This window comes from Cricetulus griseus, chromosome 7, assembly GCF_003668045.3.
Source record: "Cricetulus griseus strain 17A/GY chromosome 7, alternate assembly CriGri-PICRH-1.0, whole genome shotgun sequence".
Lineage (NCBI taxonomy): Eukaryota > Metazoa > Chordata > Mammalia > Rodentia > Cricetidae > Cricetulus > Cricetulus griseus.
Genome location: NC_048600.1, coordinates 93,744,736 through 93,772,447, shown reverse-complemented (window position 1 = coordinate 93,772,447; position 27,712 = coordinate 93,744,736). Strand labels below are relative to the sequence as shown.

The 27,712-nt window shown below is 48.7% G+C and overlaps 1 protein-coding gene across 2 annotated transcripts in view; it reads right to left on the bottom strand.

Annotated features, from left to right (window-relative positions):
* The window catches only part of Rhbdl3 (rhomboid like 3), a 49,168-nt gene extending 35,499 nt beyond the window's left edge, over nt 1-13,669 (bottom strand). The window contains exons 1-2 of one of the 2 annotated variants that reach the window (XM_027426513.2): nt 13,559-13,669; nt 12,153-12,176 (exon numbers count right to left, since the gene is read on the bottom strand). In XM_027426513.2, coding sequence (XP_027282314.1) covers nt 12,153-12,176; nt 13,559-13,669 — 135 coding nt within the window. The remainder of the gene's footprint in view (nt 1-12,152; nt 12,177-13,558) is intronic. The other variant, XM_035447800.1, reaches the window with a different exon arrangement.
* Between the last annotated feature and the right edge of the window lie 14,043 nt (nt 13,670-27,712).

Here is a 27,712-nt window from a genome sequence, read left to right as displayed (position 1 = left end):
CTAGGGGTGGCATGGGCTGGAGGCAGCCTCTCAGGGCTAGAATGGTCAGTTAGTGCAGTTGGAGGAATGGATATATCAGTCAGTGAGGCAGAAGTTTGGCAAGAAGGCAGTAGCCAAAGTGGGTCCTGATCTGCAGAAGAGGGCCCAGTGCTGGACAGGGGTGCACTGAGTGCAGGGGGTTGGGGGGCACATTCAACACAAGCATAGGAGGCTGACCACAGAGGAGGCCAGAGAGTCCTCCCTCAGCCTTGAAAAGAGCTTCTACAGGCTCCAAGGGGATTTTTAATCCCACCAGTGCCCTGCTCATAGGCTGCTAATCCCCTAGGTGGCTGCTGTTCCCAGTCTGAGGACTCTCTCTCTCTCTCTCTCTCTCTCTCTCTCTCTCTCTCTCTCTCTCTCTCTCTCACACACACACACACACACACCTTTTCATCTCTCATCTCCTATCATCTCCTACCCTCTGCTTGTTCCTGGGCCACTTGGCCCACTTAGTCTGGGGAAATGACCCGCCAAATTCTCCCTGTGTTTAGGTAGGAGCTCATCCTCAGTTGCTGTGGGGCGGAGAGGGAAATTCATCAACTACAGTGCCTCAGTTTCCCCATCAAAGAATTAGTAGGAGGAGCTCTTCTGCCTTCTTGCCTTCTTGTGGGAATGGAAGAGGCCATATCCATCCCTGGATATAGAAGCAAGGATAGGGTGGAGAAAATCATAGCCCATTAAGCCTTTGGGGGCAGCTGACCTTCTATTCTGAGCCCCAGTACCACTGAAGAGTAAATGAGAAGTGAGGAGGTACTGGAACCATTTATTTAGCAAGTCAGACAGTTGGAACTCATAAATCTGGGTTCAAACAGTGGGAATGGAAGCCAGGTATAATGGTGAGGACCTCTAATAGTGACATTTGGAAGACAGGCAGGAAGATCAGGAGTTCAATGTCACCCTTTGTTTTATAGCAAATTGAAGCCAGCTTGGATTACAGGAGACCACTGTCTCAAAACAAAACAAAACAAAAAACACCACACACACAAATACCAACCTCAAAACAAAAACAAAGCCCCCAAAGTTTCTGGAAGGAACCTATAGGGCACTGCAGAATGCTAGGGGCTTTGAGGCCTGTGAACCCAGAGGCAGTAGGGAGGGGACTACTAAGGCCCCTCCTTGTGCCAAGCAGCCCTACTGAGCCTGGTTATGTTCTGGCCTCCTGTTTCCTTCCCAATTGAACAACACAACATTTGGAGCTGAGGTATGTGGGATGTCACTAAGTATTAGGTACTAACTTCACTGAACCCTCAGCTCACCATCCACATTGGTTTCTCTGAGGTCATACCGGTTCACACGTATTCTCCAACATTGACTCACTGTGCCTCCTTTACTCTAAGGTGTCCTAACTAGGCTGAAAAACTCCATGGTCTTCCTTCCTTCTATTTACACCTTACAAGAATCTACAAGGTATTTACTATTATGAGAGCCACTTCTTAGGGGCAGGAGTAGGGTGGGAAGAGCTGAGCTGCTCAAGTCTGAACAGATGGCAATTCATTTAGATAAACTCATACCTAGAGAGTAGAGAGCCTGGGCCCCCTCCAACCACTGGGGTTCTATAGCTAAAGAGTTCAAAAGACTGCCCAGTCATCATCTTTCCATCCATCCATCCATCCAGCCACACATCCATCCAACTCACATGTTTGCTAAGGATCCACTGTGGCCCAGGCATCACCCTCATCTTATGGATGGGTAAGAAAGCAGAGACTAAAAATAGCCAGAAAGAATATCTGAAGGTTAAAGAGTGAATGAGTGGCCAAGAGAGAAATAACTTGAGGTTATTTCTCCCAGGGCCTCACTGGCCCCAGCCTTGCCCTCCCTTGATTTCCTCAGCCTTGTTCAGTTGTACAAAAGATCTAACTCCTGACACAGGATCTTCCCAATGTGTGTCTCATGAAACCCTGGACCCAAGGTGGTCCATGAGAGTACAGTGGGAACATTAATCCCTTCTCGTAGACAGAAGGCTATGGGATGGAATGATGATGATGGGGGTAGAGGAGGCACAGGTGGAAATCTGGCATTAAGCAAAAACTCCCTTTCCCCCCAAAGTTAGAAAGCCCTTTTGGAAGGGCGTGATGCAAGCACCCACAGAAAGAGCTCTGTCAGGCCCAGCAGTGGAAAAGCCTGAATGATTTGGTCCAGCCCCACATTTTCCTACCAACTTCATTTGACCAGAGCATTCATTTTTTCACATTAACACTATGTGGAACCTTTAGGAACAACCACAAGTCCACAGTACAATCATGCTTCCCTTCATGAAACCTAGGCAGCCACTCTGCCTCCAGCTCTTGAGTGTCACAGGCACTCAGGCAGCTGATACTAGAAGTTCATGGGATCCAGTCCCAGCTAAAAGGTTGACTGGGGATACCAGGTCCCAAGAGAGGCTGAGAAATCATCGATTGCCCTCATGGGGCCACAGAGCTGAGCTCTCAAGGACAAACCCTGCCAGACAGAGCAAGGGGTTTGCCTGCTCAGCACCCAGGACAGCGTCCCAGCTCCCCCTGTGGGCCAGAAAGCTGCCCCAGGCTTCAGAATGTCCCAGCATTCTCAAGGCAGGAGAGGAGATGGGGACAAGTCTAGTTCCTATCTATTATGCTTGTGTGACTTGCACAGACCGCATTTCTGGGACAATCACGAGTCTGGCTCCTGAGCAGACCCTGTCCTCCGACATGTATAGAGATCATGAACAGAAGCTGTGAGTACTCAAATGATACCAAAGGCAACATCTGGAGCCGACAAGCTAGCTGCCATCCTGTGTAGACCTCTGAGGTCTACAACATGGGAACCTGGGACCTGGGTAAGTTCCCATCTTCATCCACAATGTCTCCTGTCTTCCAGAAGGAAATGGCCATGGGGTATGTAGACAGGGTAAGATGCAGGCAGCTGCCCTCCTGGGGGGTGGGGTGTCCCCCATCTGTCAGCTCCTTATTTCATTCCTGGGTCTCTAAGCGGAGCAAACTAATGAGGCTACGGGGAGTTCCTGGCTCAACAGAGCTTTCCCCACCCAGCACGCCATAGCCCACCAGGGAACTCTGGCCCATTCATGGATATTTACAGCCCCATAAATTAAAAAGTCCAGGCTGCAGCTGTCGAGGTCAGGAGGCTGGTGATGGGAGAGTGGGGGCTTTCTCTCCTACTTTTTTTCTTGCAAATGAGGACACTGATCCAGCCAAAGAGGAGAGAGAGAGAGACAGAGAGAAAGAGAGAGAGAGAGAGAGAGAGAGAGAGAGAGAGAGAGAGAGAGAACCCACCCTTGTCCTTTCCATGACCTTCTTCCTCTAATTCTTCAAAACACTGACTTTCAGAACACAATTAAGTGTTTAGTCCCATTTAACAGACAGAGAAACTGAAGCCCTTAGAGATGTCCCACCTGACCTGCTCTAGGATGAGCAAGGGGTGTTTCTCCCCAGACCTCAAGCCTTAGTCTGAGTAGAAAGGAACTGGTCCTAAGACGACTGTAGGCAGCTAGAGATGAAGCTCAGGCCTCTCCAGGCACCAACCCAGATGCCAGGCTCCTGAACATCCTTCCTCTCATTTTATGGGGTCACAGAGCTAAAATCCCAATGGCTGGGGCTAGGTAGCAGGCTGGTTGGAGAGGCAGGACAAACAGCATTTCCAGAAAACTACCTTCTCTGCCAACAACTGGAGGAGGGAAGAGACCGGCCTGTTCCAGAGTGTAGGGAACTGTGACTGGAGAACACTGACTGGCAGGAGCAGTCTCCCTCTACCAGACTCTGGCCCTTCCACTTGTCAGCCTGCCCCCAGAAGACCCCCACTCCTTCAGCACCACCCCAGAGCTTCTTGAGAGGCTCATGGACAGCTCTCCCTCCTCTTGCTTGGCCATGTCACAGGCTCTGAGGGGACAAACGGGAGCTGTGACTCAGAGGCAATATCCCAGGGGATCAGGAATAGACGTAGTGCCTGGACTGACTCATCTGGCCCAGCCACCCAAGGCTACCCAGGGACCAAAGCCGAGTCATAGCCATAAATCCAGAAGCCTCCAGGGAGCAGCAGGCAGAAGTAGCAGAAGGAGGTGAGACCAGGAGGGGTTCTGACATTTGCCCTGCCCTGACTCCTCTGCCCAAATTCTTGCTTCCTGCTACCTTCCCTAGAAACCCCCAGAATCCGTCTAGTCCCCAGAACAGAGGGAGTGAACAGTCCAGGAGAAGTTGGGAGGTGGAAGGGAAGCAGGCAAATGGAATGAAGGAGCCTTGATCTCCTGTCTGGTTGCAGAAGCCACCCAGAAGGCTTTCAGACAAACAGACCCACCCACAGCAGAGGCTCCCACTTTGTTCTGTATCTCCAGGGAAGCCCTGTTCCCTCCATCTGTAATTTCCTCCTCTATAAAGAGGACACAGAGTCATGTGTGATGGTACACACCCTTTATCCCAGCACTTGGGAGGGAGAAGCAGAGGCAGGTAGATCATTGTGAGTTCAAAGCCATCCTGGTCTATATATAGAGGTCCAGGCCAGCCAAGGCAACAAAGTAAGATACTGTCTCAAAACAATAACAAGGAACATAACAGCCTCACCTTTCAGTTTGCTGAGAAATTAAGGTAGACGAGATGATAGACATGTACACACACAGTTGACACCTGTGTTTCTTCTCTCAAAGGAATTTTACCTGGCATATTCCTGTAATCCCAACACTCAGGAGGCTGAAGCATATTAAGTAAGTTTGAGTCTAGCAGGAGCTATATTGAAATTATCTCAAAAGGGTGGGATGACTCATGCAGAGACTAATTTTCAAACAAATATCTCCAAAAGGGGTTTGGGATTATGTCTGTTTACAGATCAAGACACACTGACTCCATTCCTACAACAAGACAGTACCCTGGGCCCAATGTCACTATGCCACCAAGGGTCAGTAAGAACCTGCCAAATAGGAAGAGAAGGGGCCTGGCCCTGCCCACATGGTGGCTAAATACCTTGTCCTGGCCCTTCACCTTTCACTTGCAGTGCACAGACAAACCAGGTGAGCAGACAGACATGTACCAGAGAGAGAGAGAGAGCTTTGTTCAAAGGCTCTTTCTGGAGAGTTTAGCAGGGGATGTGGTATTTAGCTCCTGTCCTAGGAAGGCAGCCCCCACAGACTAGGAATCTGGACACTTTGATTCAAGCCTTGGATGTGCTACATTTCCAAACCCATCTGGGAAACAGGCCTCACTTTATGCCAGTAACAAAAGTATTTACCTGGTGCTTCCTAGCAATGCCAAGAGCTCGGCACACTCTACCCATCCTCCCAACAATGCTGGGTCAGCTATTATTCTATGGTTTCCATTAAAAGTCTGTGGCTTGGGGAGGTTGCCTGGCTCGCCCACTGTTGCCAGACTAGTGGGGTGTCATCTCTTCACCTGTCTCCATCACCATTCAGGGTACCAACCAAGCAAAGGAGCTTGCAGTACCTGGTGGCAAGCACACAGGAGCTTATTAAGTAAGAGATCCTTACCAAGGATCTCTTTCATACCATCATCATACCAAGAGATCCTCTTTCCTCACATGCAGAATGAACACTGTCTAATAACCTGTGGCCCCTGATGGGGCAGGAGCTCACAGTGGTGGGGATGAGGGTGAACACTGATCATGAAGCCCTGTGGTCAAGGGCTGCTCCTGGAGAGGATGGATACCTTAGCCCCAAGTAATACACACAGGGCTACAGTTTTGCTTTTTTGTTTGTTTGTTTGTTTGTTTTTGTTGTTGTTTACGATTCATAACAACTTAGCCATCTTTCTAACCCCCGGAGATGTAGTTTGACCTGTCATTCATTCAAACTTCTGTGATCTATTACACACAAGGCAGTACATAAGCTAGGATTTCTTGGCCCTGCTGCTCAACTGCTGGCTGCATTTTTGTGAATGGTCAGGGATCAAAGAGTTAATAGAATCTTGATCTACCAGGTCACTGGAGTAGGAAAAGGGCAGGGATGTGGTCCTGGAGGCTCCTGACATGGAGCTGAGATGCAGAGGCCAAGGGTGGGTTCTGGCTAAACCATGGCTTTGTTGTTTTCTGAGACCCCTGCTCTGCTGGTTAATCATGTGTTCCGGGGCCATGACCAATGTGACTGTCTCCGGGGAAGGTTTTTTTCTCTGTGGCTCATCCATAATCCACTCAGCAGTTTTGTCTCATCTGAACTTCCTCTCATCTACCAATGCACCATGACCACCCCCACACCTGCAGCCAGCTTGCAGGAAAACTATTAATGAGGTCAGAGTCTGGGTCTGGCCAAGAGAAGACCCACAGGCTCAGGGGACTCTGGGGGAAAAAAAGCAGAAATTTCCTTTGGGCTCAGCAGTGTTTCGGGGGACCTAGGAAACAGTTCACTCAGCTGTTAAAGCACTTGCTGCCAACCCTGGCAAGCCGAGTTCAATCCCCAGGACCCAAAGAATGGAAAACCAATTCCTACAAGATGTCCTCTGACCTATACACATACATATATGCACGCTTCCCACAAATAAATACACATACAAATCTAAACTTTTTTTTTTTTTTTTGAGACGGGTTTGTCTGTGAAACAGTGCTGGTTGTCCTGGAACTCACTCTGCAGGCCAGCCTGGGCTCGAACTCACAGAGATCCACCTGCCTCTGCCTTCCCAATGCTGGGACTAAAGGCGTGCGCCACCAGTGCCCAGCCATATATCTATACTTTTAAATTCAACTTTTAAGAATAAAGTGACTTTTGGGGCTGGAGAGATGACCCAACAGTTAAAAGCACTTGGTGCTCTTCTAGAGGACCACAGTTCAATTAGCAGTACCCACGTGGCGTCTCTCAAGCACATCTCTGTAACTCCAGTAACATATAGAAGAGTGGATTAATTAAGAGGCTAGGGGAAGCAGGGTGTTGGTGGCACATGCCTTTAATCCCAGCACTCGGGAGGCAGAGGCAGGTGGATCTCTGTGAGTTCGAGGCCAGTCTGGTCTCCAGAGAGAGTGCCAGGATAGGTTCCAAAGCTACACAGAGAAACCCTGTCTCAAAAAACCAAAAAAACAAACAAACAAAAAAAACAAAAAAAAAAGAGGCCAGGGGAGAGGCAGAAACGGTCTCAGATCTGAAACCACAGAAGGAATTGTGAAAGAAATGTCCCAAAGACTTAGCAATAAAAAAAATGGTATTTTTGCTATGATATTGCATTATAACAACACAGAGCCCTTAGTTATTACTATTACTACTAATTGTTTGTTTGCAGCACTAGGGATTTGAACCCAAGGCTTCACACATGCTATGTACCATTTTGCCTCTCAGTTATACCCCTAGTCTCATGCTAACTTGATTACAAGTACTCTTTGTGGACAGGCATGGGACACAGTGCACACACGAAGGTCAAAGAACAATTTTTGAGAGTCAGTTCTTCTCTTTTACCTGTGGGTTCCAAGAATTGAACTCAGATCGTTAGTGTTAGACACAAGTACCTTCACCTGCTGAGCCATCTCATTCGCCTAGTAACTTAAGCACCTGTTTAAATATTTAGACAAATCTCTCCAGATCCCCTCTATTCCCCACCACCAATGAAAAGACAACTCCTTATGGAGAGGTGAAGAGAACACACAGGACATTAGGTAGACAGGAAAATAAACTTGCAGTTTCATCCTTTTTTTCGCGCGTGTGTGCGTGTGCGGGTGTGTAGTTTTTCGAGACAGGGTTTCTCTGTGGCTTTGGAGACTGTCCTGAAACTAGTTCTTGTAGACCAGGCTGGTCTCGAACTCACAGAGATCCGCCTGCCTGTGCCTCCGGAGTACTGGGATTAAAGGTGTGCACCACCACCACCTAGCTCAGTTTCCTACCTTTTATATGAGGAGTGTCAGGGACAATACCTGTTGTGTCACTGTGACCACATCAGACAAGGGCCAGAACTGTAGGGACAGAGAAGCTTCCAAAAGACCAGGGTCACCTGATCTCCTCACCACCAATCCCCAGAAGGCAACTTGACCATTTACTTGAAGGGTCAACACAGAAGGCTAACAGGGTGGCTTCTCACCCTTGAGGTCCAGTCAGCTTCATGCTGGGCAATGCTTCCCAGAATGTTAGAGAACCACATGGCATGAGAAGTTGAGCCAATTCTACTTCCAATACCTGGGAAACAGATGACCACTGGTGTCCCCCTGACCCAAGAAGGGGAAAGAAGACATGCCCTGCCCCAGTGGGTCCAGGATCCAATACCTCTGACCTTTGTAACTACCAGCAGGAATAAAGCTATTCTGAAGAGAACTTTGTACCCCTTCCTTTGGAGAAGCATGATCAAGCAATGATGGATCAAGCCTCTAAAATTGTAAGCTGGCGCCAATTAAATGCTTTCTTTTGTAAGAGTTGCTGTGGTCATGGTGTCTCTTCTCAGCAATAGAAACGCTAACTAGCCACAGCATTTTGCAGGAGAGAATTGAGTAAGGTAAAGATGGCTCAATGACAGGTGGGACCACACCTTGACCATGATGACTTAGTTATGCGTATTTCTTGCTGCCATAAATACCGAAACCCAAGTGTCTATGCACAGAAAATGGATTTGAGGACCACTAGATCTCTTTATTGCTCTTTCCAAGGTGGCCACATTGAATAAAGCTTCCTTCTCTACTTTTTCCTGCAAGTGTGTCTGTTTAATTGATCTAATGGAGGGTGAGTGGCCAAGTATTGCTTGTTAGGGTTGTCAAGGCCCAGGCTCTATCCCTAACAACCTCTGGGAGGTGAATTCATGGACCACATGAGTTTGCAGGGACTGTGACAGGTACCATGTCTCCCTAACTCACCAATTCACTAACTAGATAGCCTGTCAAGGCTATTGACCTCTGTAGCAAATGCTGGGCAGCCTACCTGCCATCTCCAACCAAACTTTCTTTCCAGTGGTCACAAGTTCACCAATGGCCAAATCCTACTTCTAGGCAGACACAGAGGCAGAGGCAGGAAAGACAAACCTGCTTTGGAAACAACCTGACATGGGCCAAGTGTCTACTGAAGGAGCTTCACACCTGCTTTCTTTAGCCCTGTTAGGGAGGGTCAAAAGATCAGGGCGGTGAGTGCACAGGGCCTGGACACAGAACAGAGCCCAAAGTCATGCTCTGAAGCAGTGACCCTAAAACACAGAAGAGCCACAGGCAGGATTAGGCTTCAGATGCCTTATGCGGAGCGAACAGTAGGACTTGGCAAGGAGCTAGAGAGATGGCTCAGTGGTTAAGAGCACTGGCTGCTCTTATAAAAGATCTGGGTTCAATTCCCAGAACACACATGGCAGCTCACAATTGTCTGTAACTCCAGTTCCAGGGATCCAACGCCCTCTTTGGACTCTATGGGCACTGCACACACATGGTACACAGACATACATGTAGGTAAAACAACCACGTGCATAACTTAAAATAAATCTTAAGAAAAAAGAAAAGTGATTTACAAAGTGAGTTCCATGACAAGCAGACCAGTTACACAGAAAACTTGTCTCCAAAAACCATGGAAGGAAGGAAGGAAGGAAGGAAGGAAGGAAGGAAGGAAGGAAGGAAGGAAGGAAGGAAAAAGAAATCAGGCAGAACTTATTGTAAGAGAAAAATGGCTCAGAATAAGACCCGGTGGCTGCTTTCCTAGAATTCATTTTGTCTGTCAGCATGACTGATTGGTTTTCCTTTTATTTATTTATTTATTTTCATTTCTGCAGTGCCAAAAGTCTAGCACAGGGCCTTGTGCATGCTAGGCAAGCACTCTCCCATTGAACTACATCCCCAGTCTAGGAGGCTTTCTAAGTGGGCTTCTCCAGAAGCAGGGGGTATGTTCTACAAGATGCCCAGGACTTGCCTCCAGTAGGATTTTACAGACTGATGGCTGAGACTGAGTGTCACACACTCTCCAGCTGCACACACTTTCCTCTGGAAGTTCTCTTCCATTCACCTAAATGGTTTGTTTTAAAATGTAAATACACACATAGCAACTGGCAAAGGAAATTAGTCAAATGTGAAAGACACAGAGGAAAAAAAGCATGATACACTCTGTTCTAGGTTCGCTCTCAGTCTAAATCTGGCGGGAGGTGTGAAGGGCTGGCAGCCTGGTGGGAAGAGTAACAGTGGTGGCAGCACCATGGTTCCCTCCTGCCTCGAGATGTCAGGCCGGCAGCTGGGATATTCCTAGGGACCAGAGGGAGAGTAGGTGGCCCTCATGATGGGAGCCAGGCATCAAGGCTTATATCCCCCAAGATCCTCACCCAGGCTCTTTCCCCCATAAGCCCACATGTTCAGTCCCATGGGGTAATTGCATTTGGCAGACTCCCCACATGAAACTTGTCTGTAACTAAAGCTGTTGGTTTTTGTCAACCCCACCCCCACTTTCTCCTCTCCCCTTAAGTTCAGAATCTCAGTTGGGGATGTGGTTCCCCTCGGGTACTCAGGTCTATTAATATCCTCCTAGTCTCCTACCACCATATCTTTCCTTTCCAACCTCATTGTCACCTTCAAAGTGACATGTGTCAAAGGTTTGATCTCTATCTCGGAGCTACTGGGTCTAGTAAGAAGCCTTTAGGTGACTGAGTACATCTGGAAGGGAGCTGTGGGACTCCAGTGTCTCCCTTCTCTTGGCCCTATGGTCAAGAGGCCAGTGACTTTCACCCCACTACATACTTGCTTTGGTCTACTGCCTTGCAGGGGCCATCCAATCATGACAAATATCTAAAACCACCCAGGCCATGGCTCACTCCTTTAATCCTAGCACTCAGGAGGCAAAGGCAGACAGATCTCTGAGTTCAAGGCCAGCTTGGTCTACAGATGGAGTTCTAGGATAGCCAGAGATAAACAGAGAAACCCTGTCTCCTGTCAAGAAAAATAAGAACCACCCCTGCCCCCAAAAGAATATCCAAAACCACAAGTCAAATAAATCTCTTCTCTTTCTATACTGACAATGGAAAACTGGCTAACATGAGCTGCTTGTTTGCATTCCCTTCACCAGCTCCTAAATAGTTTCCTCATTCCTGTATCCCTGTATCACCTCTCTCATCTGGATCCTGCAACCTTGCTTTAAAGGAGGGGAGGGAGCTGGAGATGGCTGCTCTTCTAGAGGATCCAGGTTCAGTTTCCAGCAACCCCATGGCAGCTCACAAGCATCAATAAGTCCAGTCCCAGAGGGTCTGATGCTCTCTTCTGGCCTCAGAAGGCACTGCACACAGAAGGTGCACATACAATCAAAATGCCCATACACATTAAGAAACCAATAGAAGCTTTTGAAAACTCCACCTGTGACAAAGGTCTGGATCAAGATGCCTTTTGGTACCCACCTCCCCACTCACTAACCCAGGCTAGCCTCAAAGTAGCTCTATAGCCAAAGTTGATCCTGACTGTCCTACCTCTACCTCCCAACTGTAGGCATCCCAAGTGTGTGCCACCATGCCTGGCTTAATCAAGCAGATCTCCTCAAGTTGCACAAACTTCATGACATAGTTACTCTTGGCTGTGACTGAAGTGTTCCGTATCCACCCACACTGGAACACCTTATCTTTTCTCCTGCACTATGGTACAAACATGGAAAGGAAATACCCAGTAGTACCCAAGTACCAAGCAAAAAAGAACTATTTCCCTGATGAAGGTCAAGTGTCCATCTCCAGTTTCTAGCTGCATTCCTCATGCCCATACTCCAGGCACTGCAAATAATCACATACCGTTTTTCATTTGTAAACGGTCCAGCATTGGCCCATCCTCACTGCAGAATGAGACACAAGATCGGCCTTCAAAGAACCCATTTTGTGAACAAACCTTCCTCCTCAAGGATGACAGAGATTTTGTTACTGGGGGGACGACGACGACATTTTTCATAATAGGAGCGGAAAGGGAGTTCGATTTTTTTTAAGCACCTCCCTCACCTCTTACTGCAACATACTTGCATATAGAAAACTTTACACATGTTGTCCAATTCCTAAGTGGAGTAAGCCCAGGTATTGTGCAAGAATTTGGAGGGAGGAAAGCATTCTCTCTAGGGAGCCTACTGTTGTCTCTGGATGCCCAGAGCAGTGTGGCTCCGCCCTAGATAATATTAAGCCACGCCTCCAAAGGACGTCACCATTTTAGGAGCACTGAGCTAGCGAAGCCCACGCAAGCAGGCAGGGAGACTGAGACCGGTTTCAGGCAGGGCTGGGAGGAAAGGAGAGATTTAACTGCTCACATACCTTTTCAAACAGGACTTTCCAGTGCTGGTAGAGAGGGAGACCATGCAGCAAAGGAAGAAGAGAAAGGCACTTATCACCCAGGTTTCTGCAGACCTCTGAGGTTTCCAACATCACCTCCCAGCTGCTGCCCAGCAGTCAGAACCAGGCTCAGGGGCCCACCAGAAGAACTCCGAAAATTCCCCAGCTGAGCAAAGGCAGAAACGCACAGTACAGGGTGGAAATGGGGTGTTTCTGGGATGGGACAGTCAGATGCAGGAGTGAGAACAAGGACGATTCCCAACCATGTCTCAGGGTTTCTGATAACTTCTGCTGCCAAAAGGTCAGGTCCACATCCACACCCGGAGTCCGACTGTACTCAGACCCTGCCTGTTGGAGGACTGTACTCAGGAGACTTACTTGATTGTGTGTGTTTCTGTGTGTGTGTGTGGGGGGGGGTCCTCAATATGATTCCAAGACTGAGTGTAAGTACTGAGTACATAAGACTCTTTCAGGAGTTAGGGCTAGGACAAAGTGACAGGCTTGACCACACACGCCGGAGAGATGCTAGGCTCCCGGTCCATTCAGATTTGCTGGCTGTGGTTTCAGTGGGTTGGGGTTCCCGGCTTAATTTCACCCAAGGGGACGGACAGGTCAGAGCAGGGTGGCGGGAGGGAGGAGTTTTAATAACTCAATTGCCCAGGGCCTCCCAGTTCAGACCCCAACCTCGAATCCGAGGACAACCGGACAAGAGATCTGAGCGGCAGATGGCAGGGAAACCCTCTGGGGTAGCCTCTCTCTAGCCTGCCCCGGGGGACCATTCCTGGCACGGACGTGGTTTAGGACTCCTGAGCCCCCTGCTGGGAGCGTTTCGTCCCAGCTTTCTGGTTCTCTTAGCTCTAGCAGGGTTCAGGGACTAAGGCCAGTTTGAATTTCAATCAGTGTCGCGACAAGGCAGATGCCGAGCGCGAGCTAATCTGGGATCCGCGAAGGGGGGGTCTCCAGATTGATCTGCGCTGTCCAGAGCCTGGGGAGTCGGTTCCTTCCTCGGGCTTGCAGAGTCCGCAGGTCGCCGAGGGGAGGGGAGGGGGAGTCACTACAATGACGCGGCCGTCTCTGCAGGAAAACGCCGTGTCCCGGGCACTGCACCAGCGGCGGGGAGGGGGTTCCCGCTGCCGACAGGTTCCCGGCGCAGCGACCGAGGCTGTATCCCGCAGGGAAGCCGTGGGAACCCGAGCGGGGTTGGGAGCGCGCCGGTTCATCTGGGGAGACCCATCCCTCCCACGCGCGGGGCCCCTAGCTCATCCCGGACGCTCCAGTGACATAACCTTGAAGCCTCCGAATTGCCCCCAGGGTAGGGAGCTGAGGCCCCGGCGGCTCCCCGCGTGGCTCCCCCCAGAAAGTTTGAGGGGCACAGGAGGGGCACTCACGTCTTCTGGAGCGGTGGGCAACCGCTCCTCGGCCTCGGGCTCCAGCTCCTCGATGCGCTCCGCCTCGGCACAAGCGGCCACTGCGGGGCCGGGGCTAGGGTGCTCGCCCATGGCCCAGGCTGCGGCGCTCGTCCCGGGGCGCCGGGCTAACTTTGCGCCGCCTCGGCCGCTTCGCTCCAGGAGCTCGCTGCGCGCCTCGCCACCTCCGCGCTCATCCCCATGGCCGTGTTCTCCGCGCCGCCCTCGCCGCGGCCCCCGCGACCCCGGGGCGCCGGGCCCCGAGCCGCCAAACTTCTCCGCCTCCGCCGCGGGCCCGAGGCGAGGGCGCCCTTGGGCCGGCCGGGCCCTACAGCTCCCCGTGCTCCTTCCCGCTCCGCGCAGCCCCCGCTCTGCGCGAGAGCCTCCTCCACCTCCTCCCCACGGACTCCTCCGGGGCGGCGCGCAGCGGGGGCGGGGCTGCTCGCGGGGCCCCCGCCCCCCAGGCCGCCCGCGGGGAGGGAGGGAGGGAGGGCAGGCTGCGGCGGGGCGGGCAGCGAGCGGCTGCTCCTCACGCCCAGGGATAGGGACTGCGTTACCCTCAGCCTTCTCAGCTCGGCACCTGGTTGACCATCACATGGAGGCGGCAGATTGTGTGACGGAATCAGAAGCGAGGTTCCCACGAGGTGGCCATGTCGGGGTTAACTGGGACTGAAATTGAGAGTGAGATGTGAGGAGTGGATCCCACCAGCCACCCTCACGTCTTTTATTCACTGCCGTCTCAGATTCTGGGAGGACCGGGAGAGCCTAGGGTTGAGAGAAAAGTCAGGAGGTCTGGGACCCCCAAATCCTAACCTTTGCCCTACCTCTATCCAGAGCTGCAAGTCCTACTCATGCTTCTTGACCCAGGAAAGCGCCCAGCCAGAGAGAAGGGCGGGAGAGGGAGGAAAAACTAAAACTAAAAAGCAGCAATGAAGTTAGCAAAGCAGTAATAGATCTTTAAAGAAGAGTGGAAGGCAGTTTACCTGCGGGAAAAGCCCTCCGGGAAGGCGGCCTTCCGGAATGACTATAATTTGTGCCAGTGCCCAGGCTGGGGTAGATGCTCCCCAAGGAAGGCTCGAGGACCCATTCCTGGTGCAGTGCCCCAGGCAGCCCCCATAAAACCAAGGCTATGCCCCTTAGCCTCTTGCCATCAGTTTCACCCTTCTCAACGTCCTGTCAGAGGGAAGCATCTGTTTTATTAGCAAAAGGTGCAATTAACGCCTTCATTTTCAAAAAACAAATGTAACTGCATCACAAAACCCCAGGATCCAACCTGTGACCATCTCGCCCAGCAATGACTACTCCCCTTAAACACAGAAGAAAATTAGTCCCATCCTAATTAGGTGAGTTTGCAACAGACACCAATTTTCATCTCGGTTTCAGAAAGTGTGATCATTTCAACTATTTTTGTTTCTTACCACCCTCCCCCATCCCTACTCTACTAACAAGTCAAGATCCTGCCAAGATTTCTTTGTAAATAAAACTGTCTGCATGGGGGTGTGATTTTGAAAACAGCCTTCAGGGGACAGAAGAGAGGCTGGAATCTTTGTGAAAAGAAGCCTACAAGAATAAGCAGCTGCTGGGGGCCCTGAGGCCACGGGTCCCTGCGTCTCCTAGCCCCGCTACTGTTGACTTGACATGACATGCATAGTGCTGGCTCTGTTAACACTCAGACTTCAGCAGCAAAGATAGCTCAGAAAGCCTGGTTACAGGGGAATTGGAAAGACACAGAGACAGGTGTATGAAAAAGATGGTCACTCTGCAGAGATGTCCAGCAGCCCAGCATCCACTGATGGGATCTCAGCTGTTCTGTTCCTCATGTACTTTCTCTTCTCTAGTGGGGGGGGCACAGAAAGACAACACGGGACCGACAGCTCATAGCAACACAGTCAACTCAGTCACCCCCTCCTGAGGAAGGTACCTTTGCAGGCTCCATGAAATCACTGAACAGTTATTGACTTCTTATTCAATACTAGGGGAGATCTTTGAAAGTACAGACACGAGTAAGACGCAAACTCTGTCCTCCATAAGTGGTTTGACTGGGCAAGCATGTAGAGCTGGGGATGGGTGGGGCACAGCCGTGTTCAACAAGTCTTGGATTCCATAGACGCTCAAGGTCATGCAGGGTGTAAGGAAGAAGAGGGGTCTTCATGGAACCAGGAGGTCTTCCCAAAGAAAGTTCTTCCATAACTAGGTCAAGTGGAAGGTGACGCAGCAATCCAGGCAGAGGGGACAGCATGCAACATGGGAAGGGAACTGCAAGGGGTCTGGCATGGTTGGAAATTAAAGTAAAGCATCAGTAGAAGTGGCCAGCCTAGAGGGACAGGGGTGTGAGGGCTGCTGGTTTCCTGAAAATGGAGTTTGGATTCCATCCTAAGGGCAGCATGGAAGAACAGCGAGCAGGACAGTAACACTTGAAAAACATCCCTTCTAGTTGGATGCAATGGCAGGAGCCTTCAGAGCCAGCTACTTGGGAGGCTGAGGCAGGAGGATTATTTGAGCCCAGAGGATGTTATATATTAAGAGGCCAGGTCAATATAGCACTCTCTCTCTTTTTCTCCCTCCCTTCCTTCTTCCCTTCCTCTCTTCACTTTTTTTTTAAAAAAGATTTATTTATTTATTTATTATGTATACAGTGTTCTGCCTGCATGTATCCCTGCACTCCAGAAGAGGGCACCAGACTACATTACAGATGTTTGGGAACCACCACGTGGTTGCTGAGAATTGAACTCAGGACCTCTGGAAGAACGGGTAGTGCTCTTAACCCCTGAGCCATCTCTCCAGCCCCTTCACTTTTATTTTGAGACTGGGTCTTATTAAGTTGCTAAAGTTGGCCTTGAACTTGGGAATCTTCCTGCCTCAGCCTCCCAAGAGGCTGGGATTATACATCTGCACATCAGGCCTGATTGTAAGACCTCATCTCATTCATAAATAAATAGAGGCTGGAGAGAGATGGCTCAGCAGTTAACAGCACTTGGTTGCTCAGGTTTGATTCCCAGCACGTACACAGTGGCTAACAATTGTAATTCTAGTCCCAGGTGATCTGACACCCTCTTCTGGCCTCCCTGGGCTCTGCACACATGATACACAGACATACATGCAGATGAAACACCCACACAATACAATAATAAGTAAATCCTTCTAATGGTAGTTCAAAGGGAATTCGGTTTGAGGACAGGAACTGTCACATGAGTATCGGCAGTTAAGACAAAGGGGAGAAGGACCTGAGAATACATACCATCTGCTGCCCCTAGGAACAGGTGATCAACCTTGCCCATGTTCCCCAAACCCTTTAGGAAAGAACCCTGGGTTCTCTCCAGGAATCACCCCAGTAGGAGTCCTCTGCTGGAAGGAGAATGACTACTTGGTCTTGGAAACCATTAAGACCATCTGTGACACCCAATCTCTGTAAATCTGAGTTCACCCTTTTGTCTTAGGAATGTCCAGCTTCCCCAGACAACCCGATCCATCTCTTAATTCTAGGAGAATTTACCACGTCCCTCCCCCACCACCCAGCAGGCAATGGGACTTGGAGCCAGCAGCCATGCCTAGAAACCTTCAAAGAATAGAACAACCTGACAATTTGGTAGCTTTCGTTCCATTCCAATATAAGGCCAACAGCACCAGAACATTCTGATAAAGACAGAGAAAGGAATGGCCACTTTCATTCAACAGCATGCTGTAGGTGGTAGGGGCATACTGTACATGAGTCTGCCTTGAGTCCATACATAGAGTCTAGTGACAAATGTGAGCAAGCAAAGCTGTTGACCTTTAAGTGTGTGTGTGTGTGTGTGTGTGTGTGTGTGTGTGTGTGTGTGTGTATGTGTGTGTGTGTTTTACTGTGGTCAAACCCTCTTTTTCATACATCCTAGGCAAGTCCTCTACTACTAAGCAGTACCCATAGCTCCATGACCTCTTTTGAAGTACCCAACAAAACAGACTGAAGCAACTGAGAACAAGGGCAAGTCCTGAGTATGTAAGTCAACTTTCTGCCAGTGTAACAAAGTATCTGACACAAACACCTTATAAAGAAAAAAGGTGGGGGCTGGAGAGGTGGCTCAGAGGTTAAGAGCACTGGCTGCTCTTCCAGAGGTCCTGAGTTCAGTTCCCAGCAACCACATGGTGGCTCAAAACCATCCATAATGAGATCTGGTGCCCTCTTCTGGTGTGTAGATAACCATAGAAGCAGACTGTTGTATACATAATAAATAAATAAAATCTGTAAAAAAAAAAAGTGGCTCATGCCTTTAACACCAGCACTTGGTAGGTAGAGGCAGGTGGATCTCTATGAGTTCGAGGCCAGCATGGTCTACAGAGCAAGTTCCAGGAACCCTGTCTTGAAAAACCAAAAAAAAAAAAAACAAAAAAACAAAAAACAAAAAACAAACAAACAACCAAAAAGGTCTAGCTGGGTGCTACGTCACTCTGACTACTCCCAAGTGTGCGTGGTCTGTGTGCCAGCCTCCAAATGGGCATGGCCAGCATTTCCCCTACAGCTGGGTGTGGTGGTATATATCTTTAATCCCAACTCTTGGGAGGCAGCGGCAAGGGGATATCCATGAATTCAAGGCCAGGCTGGTCTACACAGTGAATTCTAGGCAAGCCAAGGCTATATACATGGTGAGGCTCTATCTTCAAAAACATGTGAGGGAAGATGTATTCTGGCTCATACTTTTGGAAATCCATCATTGTTTGGGCTTATTGCTCTGGGGCTATGGAAAGGCAGCACACTGTGGGGTATGCGGAGTAAAACTGCATACCTAATGGCTGGGAAGAACAAGAAAAGAAGGGATAACCAAAGAACATACCCCAAGAACACAACAAACTACAACAGGACTCCATGCCTAAAAGTTTCCAAGAGCTCCAAGCTAGGACCAAGCCTTTAATCCATGATCCTTTGGGGAATTTTTATTATCCAAATTATAGCACTGGGGAAGAGTGGTTCAAACTTGGGGGCAGGAGAGTACCGCTGGGATGAACTGTGAGAATGAGGCAGCTTTGGGATAGCATGTGTAAGGGTTCCTGCATGGAGGAAATGGCTGTGGTAAAGACAGGTCAGACCATGGCAGACCTTGAGGGGGAACAGCTAAATGGATGGACACAAATAAGTCTGGTAAAGCCAATGAGGAGGACCGAGTTGAGAAAGTCCTTCATGCGGTCTGAGGAGGCTGACCCTTGCCTGGCAGACAATGGAGAAGCGGTCAGCTTCTAACCCAAGCAGCATTTTAGGAGGATTAAGCTGGCAGCTGCTCAATAGCACCTTCAACTAACATGTTTTGAGTGTCCATTATTTGCCAGACCCTGGCCAAGGTGCTGAGACTACAAACTGTTAGAAAAGAGCCAAGCCTGCCCTTCTGGAAGAAAATTAGACAACCCTCTAATGACAACCCAGTGGCATAATATAGCAGAGAGAATGTCAGGGGGCCTGTCTCTCAATCATAGCCTCTCAGGGAGGAAAACTTGGCCTTCAGTGCTAGAACAGTCTGGCTGTCATTGAAAAGCCAGAAGGGACTCAATGGCTCACTGGCAGGGTACTGGCCTAGCATGCATAAGACCCTGGGCTCCAACCACTGTACTGAAGGGGCAGGGGAAGCCAGGAGGAACGGGGAGGAAGAGGCATGGAAGCAAGTTGTTTGTTTGTGGATACTTAAAGCTAATGAGAAGCCAGGGCAGGAACATTAAGGGGTATAATTAACACTCAAAGCAAATGGCAGGCAGCACCCGGAAGCAGGATGAAAAGGGCAGCTTTTATCATAACCTCTTACATGTGGGTTTCCTATCATCTTCAGCCAGGGCCAGACCCCTTCAAGGCTTCTGCTTTCTCCACAGCAAATCTAAGCTGACCCTCTCAGTGCACCTGTAGCTCCAGTCTTCTGCAGAGCTGGCAAGCCAGGCATGGGCTGCTGCCTTTGCCTGCCTGAAATGAAGACATGAGTTATTTTTGACTGAGATCCAAGGTTCAGCCCTGAATTCTTTTGTCTTCCAGGAATCCCCGAGTCATGTTTGAAGTCTGCAAGTCCAAACAGCAGACCTAGCTCCAGGAGGAGGCCATCACATCACTTGAAATCCAACCACCCTCCATCCCCAACTCCAGCATTCTTCCGTTATTGCCTGCTGTCTGTGAGATCAAACAGAACAAGGCTGCTAAGCAGAGTTTTTTCCCCTTTCCTTTCGTCTCTTCACTCCAGGGCCCTCACTTTTTTGAGTAACTTAAATCATTATTGAAAGATGTCTAGGTTCACAGACACCAAACCCTTTCAAAGAGAGGTGTGGGCACCCAAAGGCTGAGCTCAAAAAGGCACAGAGGAAACTTTGCCAGGCCCAAGACTGATCTAATCACACACTTGGATCCCCTGCCAGCTGCTTTGCCTCATCTCACCTTCCTTCCCTGCCATCTCCTTGGGGGTTGGCTAGTCCCTAGGGTCCCATTTCTGGGCCTGGAGCTCTTCTGTATGACATTTGGTTATGCAATGGTTAGGTCTTGTCAGTTGGATGAAGGTCCTACCATGTTGCCCAACCCTCTGGTGAAAACCTTGAGGCCCAACAAGCCTTTCCCCAATCTTCTCACCAAGGTGGGCCCTTCCACCCTCCCTCCTCCTCCCTACTTGTTCCCCCCTCCCCCCCCTCTGTCCCTCCCTTCTTCCCTCCCTCCTTCGGAAGCACTTCCTTCCTTTGACCTTGCATTGCATTAATCTAAGTTTTATCTCCCTGATACCAGCATGTGCATTCTTTGAAGAAGATTGTGGCTTATTCAATTTTCACATCCATCACATTGCACAAGGCTACACACGGTAGAAGCCAAACAAATGTCTATTTAATGAAAAACAGAGCATGCCTGGCTTGATATGACACAAAGTCTAATTACATAGTTATTACTCTCAGCCTCCAACAAAAGACAAGTTTTATGTTATGAAGAAAAGATGATTCTGCATAATAATAACGATACACTCATGTGCGTGAGCCTTTATTTCAACATGCTTCTTCATTTGTCATTTCACGTTATCCTCAGAAAGGCACCTCCACTTTACCAAAGGGACATTAAGACCCTTGGAACTGGAGGAGGTTTGAATACCCATTCCTCTCACCAAATTGTTCATTGTAACAGTTAAAGTATAGGGCTCAGTGGCAGAGCTCTGACCTGACATATAGCTCAGTTCCTAGCACTGCAACAAAAACAAACAAGTGAACCAATAAACAAACAGTACAACCTCCTGTCCATGATGGTATAAATGCCCTTGGCTTAAACCAGCAACAAGGTTCTCCCAGAGCAACTGAGTGAGGCTCAGAGTGCCAAATAGGACTGGTCTAGGTATGGGTTTGCAGGGGTCAGGAACTTAGGGTGTATCCCACATTATGGAGCAAACATGAGTCTACTTGTCTGTTTCTTGAAGGAGAAAGGAAGGAAGAAAAAGGATGTGGCATCTCACTATGCAGTACAGACTGGCTTTAAACCTCACATCCCCCTGTTTCAGCATCCCTAATGGCTGGGGTCATCAGTGCACACCACTATACCAGATTGCACTTTGTACCTACCTCTCAAAATCTTCCTGTGTAGCCTAGGCTAGCCTTGGGCTCATGATCTTGACTCAGCCTCTGTCGTTTTTTCTTAGATGCTATGTGTGGAATGACAGGGGTGGTTTCCCTTGATATACCACCGCACAGAGCCAGGTACCAGTTGCTCAACAGATTCCAGAGGTAGAGAACTGACGGGGATCTTGGAGAACCAAAGGCAGTTAGCTACAGTGTCTGTGGTTAATCTTTAGAGAATGCACTGTTCAAAAAGGCAAGGACTTAGTACTGTTTGTAGTGTCTTAATTGGTTCCTGACACATAGAAAAATCTACAAAAAGGCTGGGTGTGGTGGCACACACCTGTAACTCCAGCAAACTGGAAGGAGAGGCAGAATGGTGCCAATTTCAATGCTAGCCTGGGGCTACAGAGTGAGTTCAAGGCCAGCCTAAGTTATAATGATGCCCTGAACTGGGGATGTAGCTCGGTGGTAGGGTGCTTACCCAACATGCACAAGGTCTTGAGTTCAATTGCCAATAACATTCTTGCATACACATAGACACACAAAAATATGCACTCAATGAATGAGTCCATCTCTTTTCTACTCCGCCAGGCCTTCAATGGCATTTCAGAGGCAGTGTGTCCTAACAGGACTTCACCAGGCTCCTTTTAGGGAGAATGTCAGTGCAGGTTTCTGTGAAGAATGGCTTGAAGTGCACAAGGCAGGTTTTATGACAAGGCAGCAGCAGTGGCAGCAGCAGTGAGGAACAGCACCCTGAACCTTCACATTTAGGAACATAAGAGCCAGATAGCACCTGGGAGCTACTGTAGATGGCAATGCAGCAGTAGCTTCCTGAGAGTCGGAGAGGAGGGAGTGAGGCAGTGGGCATTAACTCTGCTTCTTCCATGTCTCATCTACACAGCCCAAGCAAGGCTCTGGGGGAACTCCTCAGTGTGCATTGTAAATACCATCTGTCACATTGCCTGCCCAGACGTGGCCTTCCTCCCTGGAAGGAGAATGTTCATTATTATTTATGCACAACACACCCTACTTAAGCATGGTGCCACCAAGAGAAGGAAGAAAAGCCTGGAAGAGGCAAGGTCCCTAGGGACCTGCCCCTTGGAGAGCAGCTGGTTGGGAGGGCTAGGCCATCCACCTTTCTGGGACGGGAGGTTAACTCCCAGCTCCCCGGAGTGTAGCAGTTGGACAAGAGCACAGCCCCAGAGAGCAGGAGGCGCGCATGCTCAACTCCATCACCAGCTTGCCATGTGACCTTGGGCAATCTCTTCATCTGCACCAGCCCCCATTTTCTCATCTGCAAATGCAGAGGTTGGACTAGATGAGCCATGACCTCCCTCCGAGCTCCAAGATTCACTAGCTGTCTCTCTAACCCTCCTCTCTCTCATGCTAGCCCAGAAGCTTGATCATTACCCACAAGCCTTCTTTCCCAGACAGGACAGAGAAAATGCAGTTCAGGATATGATTCCTTAGTGCCTGGCAGCAGGAAAACGGGTCAGTAGAGCTGTGTTCTTATTCCAGCTCTGTCATTATTTAGCCCTATGACTCTGGGGAAGGCACAGCTCCTAATCTAATCTTTTGTGGAACAGGGGAGAGGACCTGGAGTTTTCTGCAGAAGGCTGCATCTATAAAAATAAAAATAAAAAACAAAAGAAAACACATACTCTTTAGCCCCAGAACCTGGGAGATAGATTTCTGTGTGTCTATTTTAAAGTTAAATTGAACTATTTCATGTATATTCATGTTTTGCCTGAATGTGAGTATGTGTACTACATGCATGCAGTGCCTTTCGAGGCCAATGGAGGGCATCAGATCCCCTGGAACTGGATTTATAGATGGTTGCCAGGTACTATATGGGATGCTAGAAATTGAACCCAAGTCCTCTGGAAGAGCATCCAGTACTCTTTACTGCTGAGCTATTATATTACTCTAGTCTATCTATCTATCTATCTATCTATCTATCTATCTATCTATCTATCTATCTATGTATCTATAGACATGGTCTCACCACATAATTCTGGCTAGTCTGGAACTTGCTCTGTAGACCAGGCTGGCTTTGAACTCAGTCTGTCCTTGCCTTTCAAGTGTTGGTATTAAAAGTATGTGTCACCTCACCTAGCACTAAAATATTTTTTAAAGATGTGCTCTTCATATGTCTGTGTGAATATATGCCACATGTATATTGTTACCCACAGAAGCCAAAGAGGGTACTGTATCCCCTAGATACAGGTGTAGTTACAGGTGGCTGTGAACTGTCCAACATGGGTGCTAGGAAAGAGCAGCAACTGCTCTTAGCCACTGAGCCATCTCTGCAGCTCCTGGAGGCTATATCTCTAATTTCTGTAAATGTCTCTTTCACCCCAACCTACCTCCAGGCTCTCAGATAGCCCTGGGTCAACCCCTATTTCACTATGTAGTTGAGAGTGACCTTGAACTTCTGACTCTCCTGGCATCATTGGCAAGAGCCATCACAAGTGGTTTAAGTGGTGCTGGGGCTGGTGCTGATGCATATTAGATGACCATTCTACCAACTGAACTGCATCTCTATTTCTGGCTTTCCCTTGCAGATAAACATCTTTCCTGACACTGTATCCAGACACAGAGGTTAGTGAGGCATGGCTTTGCCTTAGTGAGGACAGTGTCAGGTACCTGAAGGTACCGAGTAGAGATGAATGCAAAAGGGGGTCCAAGTAGGTGATTAAAGCTAAATCCTAAAGGATCAACAAGTGGATAGGGCTTGAGGTATTCAAGGCAGAAGGGCTGTGTGTACTAAGATCAGGTGTGAATCTGCATAGGAGCTGCTTGCTGTTGTTAGTGTGATTGTGACACTCTCAGTCTTAGGTATTGACTGCTTCATCTCTCAATCCCTTTAGGATAACCCAGTGACCACATGGTTGTGAATGAGTAGGGCTACAGTCGAGAATTCAGTGTGGCCATCAATGCCTGTGAAGGGCTCCACCAGTGAACAACTAAATAATCTAGCTAGGTGATGGTGGCACACACCTTTAATCCCAGAACGTGGGAGGCAGAGGCAGGCGGATCTCAGTTGAGTTCCTGGCCAGCCTGGTCTACAGATTGAGTTCCAGGACAGCCAGAACTGTTACACAGAGAAACCCTGTCTCAAAAACAAACAAACCAAATCTATCCTTTCATCTCTATTCTCTGAATGCAATCAGTGAAGCAGGCTAGAAGCAGGAGGCTTGCTCAAATGGTCCCAACATGACCCTCAACTTTCCAGCCTTGTATACCATCAAGCCAGGTCAGAGGACGAAACTGGTTTTGTGTAAAACAGGAACCAGAGGCTGCAGTGGGCAGTTTTCTGTTTCCTAGGCATTCACCCCTGTGCAGCAGGAGCATAGATCATGTGATCTGCCCTACAGCTGTGGCAGCCTGCAGTGGCTCCTCAGGGAGTGGTCCAAGTCCTCTGCAGAGCTAGAGTTAGCCTGTCCCTCCTCTAGGAAGGACGTCTTACCATAAGAATGCATGTGCTTTGCCCAGCTTCTCCATCTGCTTGCTGTAGCTCTGTTTTGCAGCTCCTGTGCCTGGCTCTGCACACACCAAAACGCACAAGAACAGTAGAGAAGGGAGAGACATGTTTCCAAGAGCTCATTAGCTGTGAGTAGCTCCATAGGCAGTTAGCTATGCGGTTAACAGGGCTAGGGAAAGCCTGGGAAGCTCCAGTAAACATTCAACTGGCTTGGCTTGCTGCAGCAATTTATATCCAAGAAGGGGGAATTACCAGGAACACTGAAGGAATGAAGGAAGGAGCACATTTGCCAGATGGCTCCTGGAGCACAATGGCATTTGCAGAGGGACAGTCTGGAGGGGGAAGTCCTTTCACCAGACAGAAGACTCCCGCTGAAGGTTCATTCATTATCCCAGGGTTGTTAGGAATAGTTTGGTGACTTGGAACACACCCACGCTTGTCCTTGCTTCCCAGAACCTGGCTTCTGTGACTGCCTAAAGCAGAATTTTCAGGACTGGGCTTCTCTAACCGCCTCCTGGCTCTGCTGCTTTTGATACCTACCACCTGTATCTTCTTTCCTAACCTAAACCAGTATAAATCCATCCTCCCCACTGCCTGATGTCATTTGCTCCTTAATGTAACCAAGGCATTAACAGGCACATCTTGAGTTCTGATGACAGGGGTCTAGTGTTACCAGGGCAGGAGAAGGGAATGTATAAGTGGGTTTTCAAACGAGTAGCTGGAAAGCATTTAAATACACACACTGTGTTAATACAGAACATTCAAGAGTTCACTGGTTTTGCTCGGATCATACATGTCTTTCTTCACTAAACTACAGGATTTGAATAGAGACTTGGTGGGTCTTGGCTTTGTTACCTGTTTCAGGTATATGGGAGGGGAGGGGGGAGCATTGTGCCAATACCCCAAAAAGCCTTGGTCCTGGAGAAGGGGAGAGGCAAGTGGACATCAGCACAAACGTATCTCCATGAACAAAGCCCAATGATGATGTCATGTTACTAATGATAGATGGCTTCCCTCTGCAGAAGCCAGCATCATAGCTATGGGTTTGTGGGGACCAGTACATGGGGCGTCATGACAACAACACTCATTAGAATCTCATAATCAGATGTCTATTGTCACTTCCGTGTTGTAGTGCTATCGCCAAGACCTCCTAAATATCAAGGTGTCTTTATAAAGCCCAATGTTTTCTATATTCTAGGACCACAGCAGCCCTGTCAGGTTTGGTGGGAAAAAAAATTATTCATCTAAGAGTCCACCTGTAACTCGTAAGTGGTCAGTTAGCCTCAATGAATCTGCTTCCTTGTGTTTATTTATTTAATTAGTTTGGTGCTAATTTTGATTCGCGGTCTCTTCCTACGGCTCTGACTGGCTTGGACCTCACCACCTAGACCAGGCTGGCCTGGAACTTTTAGTGATCTTCCTGCCTCTGACTTCCAACCAATAGGATCACAGGGTGAGTTTAAAGCTGACAGATTTCTTTTCAGTTACCAGTGTTTTTAAAATTATTTTATTTTTTTTAACATTTTTGGTTTTTTCGAGACCTCGGTTTCTCTGTGGCTTTGGAGGCTTTCCTGAGAACTAGCTCTTGTAGACAAAGTTAGTCTCGAATTCACAGAGATCCACCTGCCTCTGCCTCCTGAGTGCTGGGATTAAAGGCATGTGCCACCACTGCACCGGCCAGTGTTTTATTTTTGTGGTGCTGAAGATCAAATGCAAGGCCCTATATAAAGTTGGCAGGTGCTCTGCCACTGAGCTACTCGCCTAGCCTCATGTTTCTTTGGAACTTTTCTTTTGTTTTTCAGGAGAGGGTTTCTCTGTGTAGCCCTGGCTGTCCTGGTGTCCTGGAACTCACTCTGTAGACCATGCTGGCTACAAACTCAGAGATCTACCTGCCTCTGCCTCAAGAGTGCTGAGATTAATTCAGGCACTGATGGCACACACCTTTAATCCTCACACTTGGGAGGCAGATGCAGGTGGATCTCAGTGGTTCAAAGTCAGCCTGATCTAAAAAAAAAAAAAGTGCTGAGATTAAAGGTATGTGTCATCACTGTCTGGCTTTCTTCTTTGGGATTTAAATAGGTTATTACCATCCATCTTGCTAGGATGCAGATAAAAAGGAGAAAATGGACAGGGTATGGCTCAGGCAGATCTCTGTAAGGATCAGTCTCCTCCCTCCTGCCAACAGACACATGGTATCAAAATCAGAAATAAATTATTTCAAAGATAAGTTCACCTTGACATCTTACTTGAATACATTCACATTCTAAAAAGACCATATATGGATGGCGGTTAGAAAAATCTAACCAGGTAACCGAATTTGCAGTTTATAGCAGGAGGCAGCCCCCTGTGGAGAGCAAAATTGGTTTCCACCGGATGACATAGCTGATGGTTTTTCGAGACAGGGTTTCTCTGTGACTTTGGAGCCTATCCTGGCACTCGCTCTGTAGACCAGGCTGGTCTCAAACTCACAGAGATCCTCCTGCCTCTGCCTCTCGAGTGCTGGGATTAAAGGCTTGCGCCACCACTGCCCAGTATAGCTGATGTTTTAAAAGGCAATACAAAGGGGCTGGAAAGATGGCTCAGAGGTTAAGAGCACTGACTGCTCTTCCATAGATCCTGAGTTCAATTCCCAGCAACCACATGATGGCTCACAACCATCTGTTATGAAATCTGGTGCCCTCTTCTAGTGGAAGCAGAATGTTGTATACATAATAAATAAATTTTTTTTTTTTAAAAAAAGGCAATACGAAGAAACCATTTCCCAATACAATGTCACAGGACTTTGTGTTTGGCCTCTTCTACCTCCATCCTTGACACAGGAAGCACCCAGTTGGTGCCTAATAATAAAAATGCACTCACTAAATACTGCCTCCTAAGAGGCACTGCAGTAGCAAAGCTGGCTAGAAGCCACGTGAAGTCCTGGAGCCACAGTGCCCTCTAGTGGAAAGAACAGCCATAGCGCCCCCGCTGGACCAACAAGTCACCGGGAAACACAGCCAGGGCCGACTCCTTAACATCTAAGCAGTGCAGGCACCAAGGCAGACTTCAGAAAGTAACAATCAACACACTTTACAAGTGGTGCTCTCCTAATTGTATTAATTAGAGACAGACATTTCAGTCAC